At 73.9% G+C, this 17208-nt stretch overlaps 4 protein-coding genes across 12 annotated transcripts; 2 read left to right on the top strand and 2 right to left on the bottom strand.

Annotated features, from left to right (window-relative positions):
- Nucleotides 1–134: 134 nt before the first annotated feature.
- MOGS (mannosyl-oligosaccharide glucosidase) lies at nt 135–3082 on the top strand. Its single transcript, XM_054825326.1, has 4 exons — nt 135–499; nt 640–860; nt 958–1151; nt 1246–3082. Exons 1-4 carry the CDS (start codon nt 157–159, stop codon nt 2960–2962), a joined length of 2475 nt encoding a protein of 824 aa, XP_054681301.1. The 5' UTR covers nt 135–156; the 3' UTR covers nt 2963–3082.
- Nucleotides 3083–3266: 184 nt separating this feature from the next.
- Nucleotides 3267–5521, bottom strand: WBP1 (WW domain binding protein 1). Its single transcript, XM_054825327.1, has 4 exons — nt 5257–5521; nt 5013–5115; nt 4720–4881; nt 3267–4542 (listed from the first exon to the last, which is right to left on the bottom strand). The coding sequence occupies exons 1-4, from the start codon at nt 5323–5325 to the stop codon at nt 3881–3883; spliced, it is 996 nt and encodes a 331-aa protein (XP_054681302.1). The 5' UTR covers nt 5326–5521; the 3' UTR covers nt 3267–3880.
- Nucleotides 5522–6383: 862 nt separating this feature from the next.
- On the bottom strand, nt 6384–8318 carry INO80B (INO80 complex subunit B). The gene is made up of 5 exons (XM_054824318.1): nt 8188–8318; nt 7846–8044; nt 7552–7670; nt 7164–7345; nt 6384–7011 (listed from the first exon to the last, which is right to left on the bottom strand). The coding sequence occupies exons 1-5, from the start codon at nt 8231–8233 to the stop codon at nt 6547–6549; spliced, it is 1011 nt and encodes a 336-aa protein (XP_054680293.1). The 5' UTR covers nt 8234–8318; the 3' UTR covers nt 6384–6546.
- A 415-nt stretch (nt 8319–8733) lies between these two features.
- On the top strand, nt 8734–17208 carry RTKN (rhotekin). 9 transcript variants are annotated; one of them, XM_054825203.1, is made up of 13 exons: nt 8737–9098; nt 12665–12864; nt 12943–13004; nt 13279–13332; nt 13397–13514; nt 13667–13891; nt 13973–14067; nt 14530–14636; nt 15043–15174; nt 15273–15438; nt 15539–15643; nt 15888–16011; nt 16309–16443. In XM_054825203.1, the coding sequence occupies exons 1-12, from the start codon at nt 8988–8990 to the stop codon at nt 15998–16000; spliced, it is 1488 nt and encodes a 495-aa protein (XP_054681178.1). In that variant the 5' UTR covers nt 8737–8987; the 3' UTR covers nt 16001–16011; nt 16309–16443. The 9 variants fall into 9 exon arrangements, with proteins under 9 accessions (XP_054681173.1, XP_054681172.1, XP_054681178.1 ...); XM_054825201.1 differs by lacking the exon at nt 8737–9098 and adding an exon at nt 10739–10986 and having other exon boundaries at nt 15046–15174; nt 15888–15996; nt 16309–16451; XM_054825202.1 differs by lacking the exon at nt 8737–9098 and adding an exon at nt 10739–10986.

Consider the following 17208-nt stretch of genomic DNA (forward strand, 5'->3'; position numbering starts at 1 on the left):
GGGTTTGGGGGGGGGGGCCCGCCGGGGAGGCCTGACCCTGCAGTTTCTCCTCCGGCCCGCCAGGGGGCGCGGCCCCGAAGCCCCCTTCCCACATTCCGCCGCTCTTGCCACCGCCTCCGTCGCGCCGTGATGACGCAAGCGGCGCTTGGACGGGCCATGGCGGGCGAACGGAGGCGGCGCGGTGGAGAAGGACCGCGGGAACGAAACCGGGAACGAGGGAACCGACGGGAACGGGAACAACAACAACGGGGACCGGGTCGGGGACGGGTGGCTTTAGCGGTAGCGGCGGCGGCAGCTCTGGCCTTGGGCCTAACGGCGGCGGTGGCTGAATGGAACCGGTGGAGCGAGGCCTCCCGTCTCGTTACCCCCCACCCCGCTCCCCCGGCGCTACCCCCCGGTTCTACCGGGCCTCTCGCTTCGCCCCAACGCTTCTGGGGCACTTACAGGCCTCATGTTTACTTCGGGATGAAGACGCGCAGCCCACGGTCTCTCGTTACCGGTGAGGGATAGCGGCGGGAGCGGGGGCAGGCCGAGCCCCGGGGCAGGGCTTCGCCCTGCCCCGGGGCTCGGCCTGCCCCCGCTCCCGCCTGGAGAACCGCGGCTGAACACCTCCCCCCTCCCCGCCACCGGTGTCCCCAGGGCTGATGTGGCTTCAGCAACGCGAAGGGGGAGGCAGCTTACGTCACACATGCGAGCAGAGCGACGGTCTGTCGCGATACGGCTGGCTGATGCACGACGGGGAGAATTTCGGGGTGCAAGAGATTCGAGACGGAGATTTGCTCTTAAAAACCGAATTCGTTAAACGACCGGGAGGGGAACACGGAGGGGATTGGAGTTGGCGCGTCACCGCACGGATGGAGGTGAGGGGGAGGCGGCTGCGCGTACTGGGAGAAGAGCTGGAGCTCCGGGCATCCCCCCACCTTCCTCACGTCTCCCCCTCATCCTCTTCCTTCTCAGGGCTCGGGCGGCCCAGCTCCCCTCCTCTCCCTCTTCTTCTACATCGCCACGGACGGGCAGGGGACGCTGCAGCCACAGCTGGAGAACGGGACGCGGCTGGCTGCCGTGACGGGGACGGCAGAGGAGCTGGGACACTTCACCCTCACCTTCCTCCGCCCCACGGCCGAGAATGGGGAGGACCCCAAATATGCCAGGTGCTTCGCTGCAGCAGCCCCCCTCTTCCTGTCCCCCCCCATCCCCTGTCCCCCCATTTCCCCCCATCCCCTGACCCCCTCTCTGCCATCGCAGCTACAACTTCCTGGACGCGGCGAGCCCGGGGCTGCACCGCCTGACCGAGGTGGTGCGGAGCAGCCTGAGCAACCGCTTCATCTTCGCCCCACCGGGGAGACCCCGCCGCCGCTTCTTTGCCGTCGACGCCTTTCGGGGGCTGCCAGGGGCGGCGGGAGAGCCCCCGCGCGGGCGCCTGCTGCTGCACCAGGTGACGCTGGAGCCGCCCGCTACGGTGGAGGTGACCTTTGAGTCGGGCAGCGCGTCGGGCCGGCCTGGGCGGCTGTCGGGGCGGGCGCTGTCGTCGGCGCTGTCGCGGCACGCGGCCGAGTTCGAGCGGCGTTTCGAGGAGACCTTCGGGCTGGGCCGCAAGGGCTTCCCCCCCCCGCAGCGGCGCTTCGCCCAGGCCGCCCTCAGTGACATGCTGGGGGGGGTGGGCTACTTCCACGGGCGGTCCCTGGTGCGGTCCCCGCTGCAGGAGCGCCCCGTGCCCGGCCCCGAGGCCGCCCTCTTCACCGCCGTCCCCTCCCGCTCCTTCTTCCCCCGCGGCTTCCTCTGGGACGAAGGCTTCCACCAGCTGCTGCTGGCGCGCTGGGCGCCGGCGCTGAGCCGCGAGGCGATCGCCCACTGGCTGGACCTGATGAACGCCGAGGGCTGGATCCCGCGGGAGCAGATCCTGGGGGAGGAGGCGCGGGCCAAGGTGCCCCCCGAGTTCCTCCTGCAGCTCAGCGAGATGGCCAACCCCCCCACGCTGCTGCTGGCGCTGCAGCGGCTGCTGCCCGATGCCCCCCCGCCCTACCTGCGCCGCCTCTTCCCCCGCCTGCGCGCCTGGTACGACTGGTACAACCGGACACAGGCCGGGCCCCTGCCCCTCACCTTCCGCTGGCGCGGCCGCGACCCCCAGCCCGAGCGTTTCCTGAACCCCAAGACGCTGGCCTCGGGGCTGGACGACTACCCCCGCGCCTCGCACCCCTCGCCCGAGGAGCGGCACCTGGACCTGCGCTGCTGGATGGCGCTGGCCTCCCGCGTGCTGGCTGAGGTGGCCGAGCGGCTGGGGGAGCCGGCCGGGCCCTACCGGGAGATGGAGCGGGCGCTGAGCGACAACGGCCTGCTGGACCGGCTGCACTGGGCGCCGGAGCTGGGCGCCTTCGCCGACTACGGCAACCACAGCGCGGCGGTGGCGCTGCGCTGGCGGCGGGTCACGCCGGTGGCACCGGGGCGGCCGCCCCCGGATCCCCAGCTGGTGCGGGAGGTGCGGGAGGCGCCGCGGCCCCAGTTCGTGGGGGCCCTGGGCTACGTCAGCCTCTTCCCGCTGCTCCTGCAGCTGCTGCGCCCCGACTCGCCGCGGCTGCCCGCCATGCTGGCCGCCATGCGCAGCGAGCGGCAGCTCTGGACGCCCTTCGGGCTGCGCTCCCTGGCCCGCGACAGCCCCCTCTACATGCAGCGCAACACCGAGCACGACCCCCCGTACTGGCGCGGCTCCGTCTGGGTCAACATCAACTACCTGGCGCTGCGGGCGCTGCACGGCTATGCCAGCGTCGAGGGGCCGCAGCGGGAACGGGCGGCGGAACTCTACCGCGAGCTGCGCCACAACCTGGTGGCCAACCTGTACCGGCAGCACGCCGAGAGCGGCTTCCTCTGGGAGCACTACAGCGACGGCACCGGCCGCGGCCAGGGCTGCCACCCCTTCGCCGGCTGGTCGGCCCTGGTTGTGCTGGTGATGGCCGAGGACTACTAGGGCCACCGGGGCCGGCTGAGGTGCAGGCAGCTGCCTGCGTGACCAGCCCTGCCCAATTTTCTCAGGTGCGGGTGGAGGCACAGAGCCCGCCTCCCCCCAAAATAAAGCTTCACCACCGTGGGCTGTCGCTGCCTGTGTTGGGGCGTCGCAGCTCTGTCCTGCCCCCGCCCCGGGGGGCCCTTCCTCCCCGCTGTGCTCTGGGGGGCGTCCCTGCCCCCCTTCTGTAGGGCCGGGGGGCCCCTCGGGGCCCAGCTCAGCCCCAGCGCCCCCCCCCCGGTGCCCCCCAGCAGGCGCAGGGCTGCCGTACTTCCACATCTCTTTAATGGTGAGAGAACGCTACGTGAACTGCCTGTCCCCCGGCGGACACGGCCCCCTCCCCGCCCCCGCCCCGGGCAGCGGCACCGGCAGCGCGGAGGGGACGGGGCGGGCACGGGGGCCCGGTGGCTGCAGCCCCTGGAAGCAGTTCGGAGGGGAGGGGGCTCCGGTGGGACCACACCGGCAGCAGGGCCGTGCCGCGCAAGGGACCGGACACGACGGGGCGCGAGGAAAGAGGGGCTCAGTCGGGGCAAGGGGCCCCCGGGGGCTCCGTGGCGAGAGTCCAGACCCCGGGGACGCTGCCCTGAGCCCCCAGCAGCGGGGACATGGGGGGGCCCATGCCCAGGCCAGCACCGGGAGGGGGAGGCAGCCCCCGCCACCACGCCGCCCGTCCCACTCTGCCTGCGCCGGGCGCCCTCTGAGCAGGGGGGGTCGCACCCGCCGCACCCCCACAGCTGCTCCAAGGCGGGGGGGGCGCAGGACAGGCAGGGGCAGGGCCCGTGGTGCAGCTGCCTGCCCCCACCCCACGTACCGGCAGGGGGAACGGGCAGCAGACGGGGCCAGGCAAGCTAGCAGGCAGCGGAGAGGGCAGGGGACGCGGGCTCAGATGGGCAGGGCGGGCGAGCTGGGCCCCTCACCGCCCCCCTGGCCCGGCAGCCCGCAGCGGGGCGAGGGCACGGGGCTGGCCTTGCCCAGGAGGTGGGTGCCTTCACCCTCACCCTCCTCCTCCTCCTGGCAGCGCCCCACCTCGATGCCCGAGTCCCCCGTCAGGCGCCGGTGCCGGAAATGCTCGCCGCCGGCGCTGTTGCCCTCCTCCTGTGCCGCGCCGCCCTCCTCCTCCTCGCCCTCCTCGATGTCGGAGCAGGGGTGGCAGTCGGCCTCGAAGAAGTCCACGGTGGAGGAGAAAAGCGCGTGCTTGTGTGGGGCCCCGCGGGCCGGCGCCTCCTCAGGGGGCAGCTCCCAGCTGGCGCCGGTGCCGGTGCTGCTGGTGCCACCCTCCTCGCTGGGCGTGCTGGCCCGGCTGCGCTCCGTCTCGTCCGTCACCTGCACCGAGAGCGAGGTGCTGCTGGGGGACGTGGCGCAGCTCGACTCGCAGGAGCAGCTGGTGTAGTTCTCCGAGCTGGGCGAGAGGGTGAGGCTGCTGGAGCCCAGGCGGCTGCGGGGCCCGCTCAGCTGGGCCAGGATGGCGCTGTAGGGCGGCGGGGGCGTGCTGGGGTGGTGGGCCACCTCCTCATAGGCGGGCAGCTTGAAGGAAGCCAGCATCCCTGCGGGGCAAAGGTGGGGGGAGCATAGGTCAGGGCGGCCCCCCAGAGCCCGGGCTGCCACCGGGCCCCGTCCCCAGAGGGGATGGACCTGGAGCGCGCGGCCGGGCACGGGGCCCTGGGGAAGAAATGGGGGGTTCGTGAGGTCTGGGGGGACGGACGCGGGGCCCCGTCACTCACTGAGGTCCATCATGGAGGTGGGATAGTTGCAGGCACCGTGGTAGGCGATGAGGTTGATCTCCCGCTGCCGCTGCTGCTGCTGCAGGCGCAGCTTGGCCCGGCGGTGCCGGTAGGCGCAGCAGCAGCTGAAGAGGATGAGGATGGTCCAGAGGAGCCAGAACCCTGCGGGGAGCAGAGCGAGGTCACCCTCCCCTCGAACCCCCCCTGCCCACGGCGGGGTGAGGCTGCAGCCCCCGACCCCCCCGGAGCCCCGGATCCCCCCGGAGCCCCAGGGACCCCCCGCCCGCACTCACACCACAGCTCGTAGTAGTAGGTGCAGCAGCCGGTCTCCCCGCAGCAGTGCCCCGTCTCGCACACGTAGGGCTGGTTGTTCACCCCCGGGCAGTACTCCCGGGCCTGCGGGCACAGCCACACCGTCACCCCGGCCCCGCGGCCGCCCCAGCCCCGGGCCAAGGGGAGGCCCCGTCCCAGCCCGCCGGCAGGGGGCCCTGCCCGCCGCCGGGTCCCGGCCGCCGCCCCCCCCCCCCCGGGCCGTACCTGCTGGTGCTGCCGGCCCAGCAGCGCGGCCCAGGCCCCCTCGGCGCCGCCGCTCCCGGGCCGCTCCATGGCGCGGCCTACAGCCCGCCGCGGCCCCGCGCCGGCTCCACCCGCTCGGCCGCCCCGGCCCCGGCCCCCGCCGCCCGCAGCAGCAGCCGCTGCCCCGCCGCCGCCGCCGCCGCCGCCCCCATCCCGGCCGCCCGGCCCTCCGCCGCCACCCGGGCCGCAGCCTCCGCCGCCGCCATCACGCCCGGGCCGAAGCTCCCGCCCCCCCTGCCGCCGCCGCCGCCCAATCGGCCGGCGCCTCGCCGCCGCCCGCCAATCGGCGCCGCCGCCGCCGCCCTGCCCCCGCCAATCGGGCGCCGTCTGCCTCTGCCTCACGCCCAACAACAGAGACAAAGGGACCGAGCCCCGCCCCCGTCGGTATTGGCGGCCGCCGGCACCAACCGGAGGCGGAGCCCCGCCCTCCCGGCCGTGACTGACGGCGACGCCGGCCAACGGCGGCCTCGCCAAGCGCCGCCGCGCCCGACGGACGGGCGCAGCGGCCCCTGTCTGGCAGGGGCCCGCCCCCGAGGCGGGCGTTCGGGAGAGCCTGGCCAACGCGCGGCGCAGGCACGACCCTGGCGCGTAATTGGCGTAGCGGCCAACCAACCCGCACCGCCGCTCTCCGCCGGGCAGAGCTCCAACCAATGGGCGCTGCGGCAGGGCGTTTCCCGGTGTCCCGCCCCCGGGATCGGCGAGCCGTACCATAGCGCTGCTGATGGGGGGGGGGAAGGGGCTGTTCCATAGCGCTCCCGGGGGGGGGGGATCCGGGCTGCTCCATAGCGCTCCCGGGGGGGGGGGATCCGGGCTGCGGGCTGTTCCATAGCGCTCCCGGGGGGGGGGATCCGGGCTGTTCCATAGCGCTCCCGGGGGGGGGGATCCGGGCTGTTCCATAGCGCTCCCGGGGGGGATCCGGGCTGCTCCATAGCGCTCCCGGGGGGGGGGGAATCCGGGCTGCTCCATAGCGCTCCCGGGGGGGATCCGGGCTGCTCCATAGCGCTCCCGGGGGGGGGGGAATCCGGGCTGCTCCATAGCGCTCCCGGGGGGGTCGGGCCGCCCCCCGCCCCGGCAGACCCACACACGGCTCCTTCGCCATCAGCCTTTAATCAGCCCCGCGGCACCGGGCGCTGGCACCACCGCGGGACCCGCCCCGGGACCAGCCTCGCCCGGGACTCCCCCCCACACCGCCCCGAGACCCCCTCAGTCCCTGCCGGGGCCACCCCATGGCCCCGCTCTGTCCATCCCGGCCTAGGCCGCGGCCTCCTGCAGCTGGAGGTTCCTCCGGTAGCAGGCCAGGCTGCAGAGCGGCAGGCCGGTGCGGGAGCACGAGTAGCGCTTGTGGTTGGAGCAGCCGGCGACGCCGCAGAGGACGGGCGGGGGCACGGCGGGCGCCGGGGCGGGCAGCAGCGGCAGCGCCATGCCCACCGGGAAGGAGACGGTGATGAGGTCGGTGGCATTGCAGTAGTGGACGACGGGGCAGGGGGCCTGCTTGGCCTTGCGCTCCCGCAGCGTCTTCACCTTGGCCTTGTTGGTCTTGGTCAGGCGCTCGATGGTCTGGTTCTTGTTCTCCTCCGCCTTCTTGGCCGCCTGCAGGCGCCGCTTGCGGGCCCGCTCCTCCCGCTTCACCAGCATCTCCTCTGTCAGCTCCTTCGCCTTGTAGCCCATGGGCAGCTCCAGCAGCGGCTGGCTCTGCTGCTTGTGCAGGAGGGCTTTCTGCGGGGGCACGGGGGGCACCGTCATGACCCTGGCCAGGGCCCTCTCTGCCCCTCTGAGGGCTCCCACCCGGCCCCCCGCCAGTTCTGGGGCCTCCGCAGCCCCCCATTCACCCCAGCCCTGTCTCCATGGGCCTCCCCAGCCCCCCTCACCTGTCGGGCTGTCAGCAGGGACTCGTCCACCTCCTTCTTGAGCTCCCCGTTGTCGTCCAGCTCGCCCTTCTCCAGGGCATCGAGCCAGCGCTCTTCCTCCTCCTCCTCATCCTCACGGGCGGGGAAGCAGCTCTCCGGGTCCAGGTCTGGCAGGGGCAAGGGGTCCAGGTTGCTGTCCTCATCTGAGCCAGGCAGCGGGGGGAGAAGAGTCACCGGGGCAGGGGGGTGTCACCCCATCCCGCGGTCAGGCCGCCCCTGAAGCTGCAACGGGGGGACTGATGCCGCCCCGGGGAGCGGGGCCAGGCTGCAGGGACCATCCCTGTCCCCTCTGCAGGACACCGGGTGCTCAGAGGCCCCCCCCGCCCCCGGCACTGCCCCCGGCGCTCACCCAGCCAGGCCCGGTACTGCTCGATGGGCACCCCCTCCGTGGGCTCCTCCTCCTCGTCCACCACCATCAGCGGGGAGGGCGAGCGCGGCGCCTCGGGGACCACCGTGAAGGTCGGCACGCTGCAGGCACAGAGCACGAGAGAGAACGGGGCAGCCCGTGAGCCCAGGACGGGGCTAACCGGGGCGTGGGGGACCCGGCCTGGCCCCGGCAAGGCTGGGACGTGGGGACACGCGCCCAGGTGAGGACCGCGGTGCCTGTGGGGTGGGGGAAGAGACCGGCCGGGCCCCCCCTCACCTCTTGGTGCCCAGGATCTGCCCCCCCAGCTTGATCTTGAGCTTGAGCTGGGGCTTGCGCAGGCCGGCAGCGGGCTCGGGGGCCGGGGGGGGGGGCAGCCCCGCCGCCTCGTGGTGATGCTTCTTCTTGTGCTTCTTCTTGTGCTTCTTGTGCTTCTTCTTGTGGGAACCGTGCCCACCGCCCGCCTCGGCCTCTTCCCCTGCGGAGGAGGGGGGGGGACACAGCCATCAGCCCGGCCCGGGGACCCGCCACCGGACCCGGCCGCGACGGGGAACGACAAGCGGAACCGCAGCTACGAGTCCCGGGCTGCCCCGGCCCCCCAGCCCGGCCCGGGCCCCTCACCGTTCTCGCCGCCTTCCATCCTGCCGCGCCGCCAGGCCTTGCTCATCCGGCGCTGCCGGTGCTGGCGTCCCGCCGTGTGGGGGAACCAATTCCGCGCGGACCTACTTCCGCCCGGCACTGCGGAACACACCTGGGGGGGGGGAGGGCTGGCGCCGGCGCCGCCATCTTTGAAGTGGGCAAAGGATTGCGCTGCCCGGGTGGAAACCGCCGCCGCGGGCCCTTAGGCCCGCGGCGGCGGTTTCCACCCGGGCAGCGCGTGCCACAGGAGTGTGCGTGCAGGCAGGTGCCCGTGGGCACGCGCTGCCGATGGACACGTGTACTCACAACACAAACAGCTCCAGTGTGCACCGGCGTGCGCGCACGGACACTTCCCTGCGTGCAAGCTCCTGCACGCTCCTGCACGCTTAGCCGTTCACACACACGCGCGCGCTCGTACGGGCCCCTGCGTGCTGCTGCAGCTGTGCGTGGATTAACACGTGTGCACACACACACACACACACACACGCAATCCCCCCCCCCATCCCCACAGCTGCCTGCGCTGACTCGGGCCATTGTCCTGCCCGTGCCAGGAGCTGCCCGGTACCGGCCCCGGCTGCTGCCGGTCACCCCGGTGCTCCCGACGGCACTTTGCCGGTGGTGGCCGGGATCAGCGGTGCCTCCCGGTGCCTCTCGGTGCCTCCCGGCACGTCCCGCCCCTGGGGCCAGGTGCGGCGGGACCAGGGAGGGGTTTTGCTCCGGGCTCGGAGCCGAGGAAACGTCCCACGGGAGCCCAGACCGGCCCCAGTACCGGCACCGGCACGATGTTCTGCCGCAACCAGCGGAGCCGGGTGACCGTGGCCCGTGGCTCGGCGCTGGAGATGGAGATCCGCCGCGGCCGCTGCCGGCTCAGCCTCCTGGCCGACTCCACGCAGGTACGGCACTGCCACTGCCACCACCGGCACCGGCAGGCAGGCCTTGCGGGCGGGCAGGCAGGGCGCCGGCGGCCGCTCCCCACCCTCCTGGCACCCGCCGGCCTCGTCTCGCCCGTCCTGCCCGTCCCGCCGGCAGCACCGGCCGCCACCGGCCCAGCCGGGATTTCCCGCCCCGGCAGAGCGGGAAGCTCCCGCGCCCCCGGCATGGCCGCCCTCGCCGTCGGCAGCGTGCCAGGCCGGTGCGGCGGGACCGCGGCCCCGTCACCCCACGGCTCCTGCTGCCACCTGGGGGGGGACCTGGCCGGGACCCCGGTGCCGGGGGCTGGCGGGGACCGCGGCGGGAGCCCTGCGGGGCCGGATCTGCACCAGGGCCCCCCCTGGGCTGCGGGGGTCCGGGGAGGGGGCTGCACCAGCGCGGGGGGCCAGGACGAGGGGGGGATGGGGCTGCGGGAGCGGGACCCCGGTCACTGCCGGGCACGTGGCACCGCGGGGTCCCGGCCGGGCGCGAGGCACGGGGGGAGCGGAGCACACGGGGGGGGTCCCGGTTCACCCAGTACCAGCTTCACGTGGTGGTGGAGGTGTCCCGGTGCACGGGGGGGGCCCGGTGCATGCGTGTGGGGGTGTCCTGGCACAAGGGGGGGTCCCGGTGCACTGGGGGGGGGGCAGTTCCCCCGGTACCGTTTGCTCATGGAGGGGGTCTCGGTGCACACAGCAGGGTCCCGGTGCACTCTGAGGGGGGTCCCGGTGCACGGGGGGGTCCCGGTGCACACGGAGGGGGGAATCTCTCCGCCAGGGGGCGCCCCCCCGCCCCGGTGTCCCGGAGCCGCCGTTGCCGCCGGTCCCGCCGTGGGGGGGGGGGGGGGCGGGCGGGGGGGCGGCCCCTGTAAGCGGAGCCGGCGGAGGAATGGCCGGGGAAAGGCGGGGGGGGGGGGGGGGGGAAGGCGGGTCGGGGGCGGGCGGCCGCCACCTTCCTGTGCGCGGCGGAGCAGCGGAGCGGGAGCGGCGGAAGGTACCGGGGGGGGGGGGGTTCGTGCTGCTGCGCCCACCGGGGCCGGCAGGGGGCGGCGGCCGGCACCGGCGGGGGGGGCCCGGGGTCCCGTACGGACCCATTCCCCCGCCCCCCCTGGGACCCCGGTTCCCTTCCTCCGGTCCCGGTACCCTCCGCGCACCCCGAACCGGCCCCGGTCCCCGGCACCCCTTGTCCTGGGTCCCCCACCCTGCGTGCTGCACCCCTTGTCCCGTCCCCTGCACCCCATCCCGGCCCTGCACCCCAACCGCCGCACCCCCCCGCACCCCTCGTCCTGTCCCTGCACCCCAACCGCTGCACCCAGCACCCCTCGTCCTGTCCCTGCACCCCCCCGCACCCCTTGCCCCCTCCCTGCCCCCCCAACCCCTGCACCCCATCTCCTGTCCGTGCACCCCCACCCCATGCTGCCCCCCCATCCCCTGCACCCCCCCATTCTCCCCCCCGCCCCCCAGCCGCCCCCGCTGCCCTTTCCCGCACAGTGTCCGGTTGTTCGGCGGGAGGGGGCGGTCGGTTCCCGGGGGGGGAATGGGTGGGTGGGTGCAGCCGGTACCCGGGGGGGGGGGTGCAATGAAAGGGCCCTTTTCTCTCCGCAGCCTTTTTTTTTTTTTTGGGGGGGTGGGTGGGGGGGGGGAAAGGAAAGAGAGCCACGACTCCTGACGGCGCTGGATGCAGTGGGGTCCACGGGTGGGGATGTGGGAAAACCCCTCCACCCCCCCCAGCCCCCCCAAAATAACTGGGGGGGTCCCGGCGGTCCCGATGGAGGTAGCGGGGAGGGGGCAACGCCTTCAGATGCAGGAGAAGCTGCGGATCCTGGAAGATCTCAACATGCTCTATATCCGTCAGATCGCCATTAGTCTCCAGGTAGGAATTGGGGGAGACCCCCCCCCCTTGGGAACCCCCGAGACCCCCCCGGACCCCCGGACCCCGGGGGAACCCGGGGTCCGGGGGTCCGGGGGGGTCTCGGGGGTTCCGGGAAGGTGGAGAGCGCTCCCCACTGATCGTCTCCTTGGGGGGGAGCACCCCCCCATATCCCACCAAGGGGGTCCCTGGGAGGATGACGGGGTGGTCTTGGGGGGGGGGGGGTGTGTGAGTTCCCGTTTGCTGCCGCCCCCCCCCCCAGCCCGCTGCTCGGGGTTATTTATAGCAGGCGATGACGTCACTGCGGCTCCATGGGCAGGGGGCCCGGGGGGGGGTGGTGTACAGGCAGCGCGGGGGGTGCAGGCAGCAGCCGGTACCGGAATGGAGCAGCAACCGGTACCGGCAGTGAGTTGGGGGGCTGGGGGTGGGGTGGGGGGGGGGGGGGGGGCTGGGCGGTGTGTGTTGTCCCCCCCCCCATACGCTGGGGGTGCGTGGCAAATCTGTGGGGTGCATGTGTATCCGTGGGGCGCGTGGCACATCCGTGGGGCGCATGACGTATTTGTGGGGCGTGCCGTTCCCCCGTGGGGTGCGTGGTGTATCTGCGGGGTGTGCGGTTTATCTGTGGGGTATGTGGCACATCCGTGGGGTGCATGGTGTATCCGTGGGGCACGTGGCTCCCCCACGGGGTCTGTGATATATTTGGAGGGGCCTGGCACATCAGTGGGGTGCAAGGTGTATCTGTGGGATACGTGGCTCCCCCGTGGGGTGCATGGCACATCTGTGGGGCACGCGGCTCCCTCGTAGGGTACGTGGTTTATCTGTGGGGGGCGTGGTTCCCCCCCAGGGTACATGATGTATCTGTGGGGTGTGTGGCGCATCCGTGGGGTGCGTGGTTTATCTGTGGGGTTCCCCCCCAGGGTACATGATGTATCTGTGGGGTGCGTGGCACACCCGTGGGGTACACGCTGTCTCCCTGGGGTGCAGGACTGCCCCGTGGGCTGTTGGGGGGCTGCAGCCCCCAGGGCTGGGGGCCGTTGTGGGGTGGTGGGACGGGGCCCCAGTGGGTGGCTGTGGGGTGCCCGGGGAGGGGGGCCCCAGGAGCCGGTGGCCGTGCGGCCCTGGGGGGTGCAGGGTGGCCGTGGCGAAGGCTGGTTTGGGGTGGGGGGGTGACAGAGGTGGCCATGGGGACCGGTCCCCACCGGTGGGAGCGGGGCTGTGTGGGGCTGCTGTCCCATCCCCCCCTGCGCTCGGGTCTGGGCTGGGCGCCCTGGGCTGTGCTGAGCTAGGGGTGCGTGGCTGGGACCCCCCCAGTGTGTGGGTGGCTGGGACCCCCCCCAGGGGTGCGTGGCTGGGACCCCCCCCAGTGTGTGGGTGGTTGGGACCCCCCGGGGGTGCGTGGCTGGGACCCCCCCAGTGTGTGGGTGGTTGGGACCCCCCCAGGGGTGCGTGGCTGGGACCCCCCCAGTGTGTGGGTGGTTGGGACCCCCCACATGCGGGTGGCCGGGACCCCCCCGCTGTGCAGAGCCGGGGTGTCCGGGCGGCCCCGGGGACACGCACACACACACACACACACACACACACACACGCGCGCGCGTGCGGGACGTGTCAGCCCCACTCGGGCAGTGGGGAGGGCCGCCCCGCCGTGCCCCCCCCGTGCCCCCCACGGCCGTGCCCCCCCCAGGACACGGAGATCCAGCGGAAGATGGAGCGGGAGCTGCGGCTGCGGGAAGGGGCCTGCAAGCTGCTGGCGGCCTGCAGCCGGCGGGAGCAGGCGCTGGAGGCCGCCAAGAGCCTCCTGGTCTGCAGCGCCCGCGTCCTGGCCTACATGGCGGAGCTGCAGCGCAGGAAGGAGGCGCAGGTGCTGCGGCGCACGGCCAGGCGGTGAGCACCGGTGGGGGGGGGGGGGAACCGGGGCGGGGGGCTGCCGGGCCGCACGTCACAGCTCCGCTTGCCCCGCAGCCCCTCGGACGCCGGCCCCGCGGACGAACGCCTGCCCTGCCGGGGCACCGTCTGCGTCTCAGGTACCGGGGGGCCGGGGGGGGGGGGGGGTCCCCACTGTCTGTGCGTCCTCCTGAGGTGTGGGGGGGTCCATCCGTCCCCCCTGTCTGTGCGTGCTCCTGGGGGTCCCGGGCGAAGGACCGTGGCACGCCCTGGGGTACACGCTGTCTCCGTGGGGTCAGGACTCCCCTGCGGGCTGCTGGGGGGCCGTTCCGGGGCGGTGGGTGGCCGTGGGGTGCCCGGGGAGGGGGACCCCGAGGAGGCGTCCCCCCCCTCACCGCCCGTCTCCCCCGCCAGACCTGCGTATCCCGCTGATGTGGAAGGACACGGAATACTTCAGGAACAAAGGAGGTGAGTGGGGGTGTGGGGGGCGGCACGGCCCCCCCAGCCCTGCCCTGACCCCCCCATCCCGCAGAGCTGCACCGCTGCGCCGTCTTCTGCCTGCTGCAGCTCGGGGCGGAGATCCACGACACCCCCATGGTGCTGGTGGACCGGACCCTCACCGACATCTGCTTCGAGAGCGCCGTCCTCTTGTGAGCGGGTGCACCCCAGAGGGACCCCTGCCCTCCCCTGCCCCCCCAGCCAGGCTGTGGGGTGGCACGGGGGGGGTCCCGGGGCAGGTGGTGGGGCAGGGAGGGGTGTCCCCCCAGCACGGCCACCCCGCTCATCCCGTGCCCCCCCCCAGCTCGGAGGCCGGGCCAGACTTTGAGCTGAAAGTGGAGCTGTACAGCGCGGGACTGTCGGGGGGGGCGGCGCAGGGCAGCACCCCCAGGAAGCTGGCCACCCGCCTCAGCACCTCCCTGGGACGTTCCGCCGGCAAGCGGGTGCGCACCGCCATGGACGGGGGTCCTGGCAGTCCCCCGGGTAACGGGGGCACCACCCCCCTCCTGCTGCCGGCCCCCAGCGTGCCGTGAGTACCCGTGTCCCCTCCCCGTCCCCTCCCCGTCCTCCCCCGCCCCCCGCCACCCCCCCTCACCCGCCGTCCCCCCAGGGGCCCCAAGTTCCACCTGCTGGCACACGCCGTGCTCTCCCTGGCCGAGGTGCAGGACGGCTTCCGCACCCACGACCTCGCCATCGCCAGCAACGGTGAGCGCGTGGCACGGCGCGGCACGGCGTGGGCGATGGGGGCAGGGGGCTGGGGGGGGGGGGAGAGAGGGGGCTGGGGACTGATGGGGTGAGGGGAGACGGGGCTGGGGGTCCGGAGGGGTGGAGGACAGATGGGGCTGGGGTGCTGCTGGTCGGGGGGCAAGATGTGTCTGGGGGGCTGGGGAGAGCGGTCTGGGATGGGGTGGAGGGGTCCTGGTGGGGCTGGGGGGTCACAGGGCGGGAGGACGGGATCGGGGGGACTGGAGGGGGTGAGGAGAAAGGGGTCCGGGGGTCTGGCTTGTTCAGGGGAGAGATGGGTCTGGGGTCCCGGCAGGGTGGGGAGAGGGGTCCAGGGGTCCCGGCTGGTTTGGAGGGGAGGTGGGTCTGGGGTACCAGCAGAATGGGGGGAGGGTGCTGGTGCGGGTCTGTACCCCAGCACCCGAGGCAAGCGTGCCCCCCCAGAGGAGAGCTCCTTCTGGCTGCCCCTCTACGGCAGCATGTGCTGCCGCCTGGCTGCCCAGCCCCGCTGCATGGCCGCCCCGGTGACGAGCGGCTTCCTCCGGCTGCAGGTGGGCATGGGACGGGGACAGAGATGGGGATGGGGATGGGGACAGGGATGGGACGGGGATGGGGACGGGATGGGGACGGGGATGGGGACGGGGACGGGGACAGGGACGGGGACGGGACGGGGACGGGGATGGGGACGGGACGGGGATGGGATGGGGACGGGACGGGGATGGGATGGGGATGGGGACGGGTGGTGGCACGAGCCTGCTGGGTGCCGCAGTCCCTGCCGGTGGGCTCTGGGCTGTGGTGGGGATGGAGACCAGGGGGTCCCTGTGCTGGGGGGGGGGCTGCCCCCATCCCCATCCCAGCACCGGGCAGGGGACGGGTCCCGTTGGGGCTGGGGGTCCCGTTGGGGCTGGGGATGCCCGCCGGTGCCCTCCGCGCTGACGGTGCCAGTCCCACGGGCAGCAGCCAGGGGCCGAAGCGCAGAGCGGGGCCCGCCTGTACTGCGTCCTGCGCGGCACCGACCTCCTCTGCTACCACAACCCCGGCGAGGCCGAGGCCGGGCTGGAGCCGGCCCTCACCATCGCCGTCAACAAGGTACGGCCGGGGCGGAGGTCGGCGGGGGGCAATGGGGGCTGTGGGGGGCCACGGGCACGGCGGGGGGCTGCGGGGTCTAAGGGCTGCCGCCGCCGCAGGAGACCCGCATCCGCGCGACGGAGCGGGAGGGGCGCGGGCAGCCCCACGGCATGGCCGTCACCAACCGCTACGGCGGCGAGGAGGTGACCCACACGCTGCTGGCCGAGAGCCGGGCCGAGGCGCAGCGATGGATGGAGGCCTTCTGGCAGCACTTCTACGACATGAGTGAGTGTCGGCGGGGGCGGCGTGGCGGGACCCCCATGGCGGCGGGACCCCCGTCGCGGCAGGACCCCCGTCGCGGCGGCGCTGACCCCCGTGCCCGCAGGCCAGTGGAAGCAGTGCTGTGACGAGCTGATGAGGATCGAGGTGCCGCCGCCGCGCCGGCCGCCCGCCATGCTGCCCCGGCAGGGCTCGCTCTACCACGAGATGGGTGAGTGCGGGGCCGGGGGGCCGGGGGGGCTCTGCCTCTGTCTCCTTCCTCTCTGCTCTCTGCTCGCCTGCCGCCGGGCGGCCCCCTCCTCGCTGCCCCGGCACCTCCCTAACGCTGCTGTTCTCTTCACTGCGCCTCTGTCCCCTCCCTGTCTGCTCCCTGTCCCCCCTCCTGCCTCTCTCTGTCCCCCCCGTCTCTCTCTGCCCCCCATCTCTCTCTGTGCCCCCGTCTCTGGCGGCTCCAGCCCTGCCTGGCCCGGCTGTGCCCCCCTCCGCCTGCGAAGGGCTCCTGCTGCAGGATAACGCCGTCTCGGAGGAGATCCGGGCTCTGCTCTCCTCCTATTACAGCGACAGGTGACGGCTGGCGTGGTGAGCCCACCGTGCCACGGCCTGCGGCACCGCCGGGACGGCCCTGGGGACAGCCTGGCCACGCGGCACGTCCCGGCTGCCCCGGCGCGTGTCCTGGCTCTAGGGCGCATCCCGGCCGTCCTAGCCACGGGACGTGTCCCGCTTGCCACAGCTCGCTGGCCACGGGCACGTCCCGGCGCCTCGGCCATGGAGCGCATCCCGGCCGCCCGTCCTGGCCGCTGGCAGGTCCCGTCCCCGCGGTGCAGGAGCAGGGCTGGGGCCTGGGGGGGTCCGGCTGACCCCCGCTCTTCCCCGCAGCTATTGATCCGGCCGACGACATCGAGGCGGTGACGGACATCCTGACGCGGCGGGCGGGGGGCCGGGCGCCGGGGACCCCTCCCTGGCTCTCCCTCTTCGAGGGGCCCCCCTCGCGCGCCCCCCGCTCCGGTCGGGTGGGCAGCCCCAGCCCCAGCCCCCCCGCCCGCCGCCCCTGGGGCCGCCCCCGCACCCTCTCCCTCGATGCCAAGCTCAGCACCCTGAAGGGGCGGGGGTCCCGGTGTGCCACCCCCCCCCAGCGCCCCTCGCCCCCCGGCTCCAGCTCCTCCAGCAGCGGCAGCAGCAGCCCGGCCATGGAGCACGACCCCCCCGGGCCCCTCCAGTCCCAGGTCTGAGCCTCGGGCCCCTCGTGGGGGGGGGGGACGTGGGACCCTCCAGCCCCCTGGGTGGCCATGGAGGGGTGACACCACAGGGGGTCCTGTCCCGGGGGGGGGGACACTGGGGGCTCCCAGCTTCTTTTTTTGGGGAGAAACTGGAATTTCTGCCACCCTGTGCCTGGGGGGGTGTGGGGGCAGGGTGGGCTCAGGGCTGACCCCCCCCACAGGGGTAGGGGGGCTGTCCCCCCAGGGTGGGTGCTGGGGGCTGATACTCCCCCCCATTGCAAGGCGGGTGCTGGGGTCCCCCCCCAGGGTGGGTGCTCAGGGCAAACCCCCACGTACGGTGGGCGCGGGTCTAACCCCGGGGGGTGCACAGGGACCCCCCAGCTCTGCTTTCCCTCACCTCTAACCCAGGGGTCGCCTGCCCCGGCCCCCGCTGCTGCCCCCCCACCTGCCACCCTTCCTGGGGGGGGCAGCACCCCCCAGCAAGGACCAGCCCTGGCCCCCCCCCGGCCGGGGACCCAAAGCTGCCACCTCATTAATATGCATTAAAATTTATTTAACA

This window comes from Grus americana, chromosome 4, assembly GCF_028858705.1.
Source record: "Grus americana isolate bGruAme1 chromosome 4, bGruAme1.mat, whole genome shotgun sequence".
NCBI classification, from domain to species: Eukaryota; Metazoa; Chordata; class Aves; order Gruiformes; family Gruidae; genus Grus; species Grus americana.

Coding starts and splice junctions, on each gene's coding strand:
- MOGS (XM_054825326.1), top strand. CDS start 157: ATGGCGGGCGAACGGAGGCGGCGCGGTGGAGAAGGACCGCGGGAACGA. Junction 500..639: donor CCCACGGTCTCTCGTTACCG/GTGAGGGATAGC, acceptor CGGTGTCCCCAG/GGCTGATGTGGCTTCAGCAA. Junction 861..957: donor GCGTCACCGCACGGATGGAG/GTGAGGGGGAGG, acceptor CTTCCTTCTCAG/GGCTCGGGCGGCCCAGCTCC.
- WBP1 (XM_054825327.1), bottom strand. CDS start 5,325: ATGGAGCGGCCCGGGAGCGGCGGCGCCGAGGGGGCCTGGGCCGCGCTG. Junction 5,116..5,256: donor TGGGCCGGCAGCACCAGCAG/GTACGGCCCGGG, acceptor CTGTGCCCGCAG/GCCCGGGAGTACTGCCCGGG. Junction 4,882..5,012: donor CTACTACTACGAGCTGTGGT/GTGAGTGCGGGC, acceptor TGCTCCCCGCAG/GGTTCTGGCTCCTCTGGACC.
- INO80B (XM_054824318.1), bottom strand. CDS start 8,233: ATGAGCAAGGCCTGGCGGCGCGGCAGGATGGAAGGCGGCGAGAACG. Junction 7,671..7,845: donor CAGATCCTGGGCACCAAGAG/GTGAGGGGGGGC, acceptor CTGTGCCTGCAG/CGTGCCGACCTTCACGGTGG. Junction 7,346..7,551: donor GCAGTACCGGGCCTGGCTGG/GTGAGCGCCGGG, acceptor TGCCTGGCTCAG/ATGAGGACAGCAACCTGGAC.
- RTKN (XM_054825194.1), top strand. CDS start 10,792: ATGCAGTGGGGTCCACGGGTGGGGATGTGGGAAAACCCCTCCACCCCC. Junction 15,175..15,272: donor TCACCATCGCCGTCAACAAG/GTACGGCCGGGG, acceptor CCGCCGCCGCAG/GAGACCCGCATCCGCGCGAC. Junction 15,644..16,308: donor CTCGCTCTACCACGAGATGG/GTGAGTGCGGGG, acceptor TCTTCCCCGCAG/CTATTGATCCGGCCGACGAC.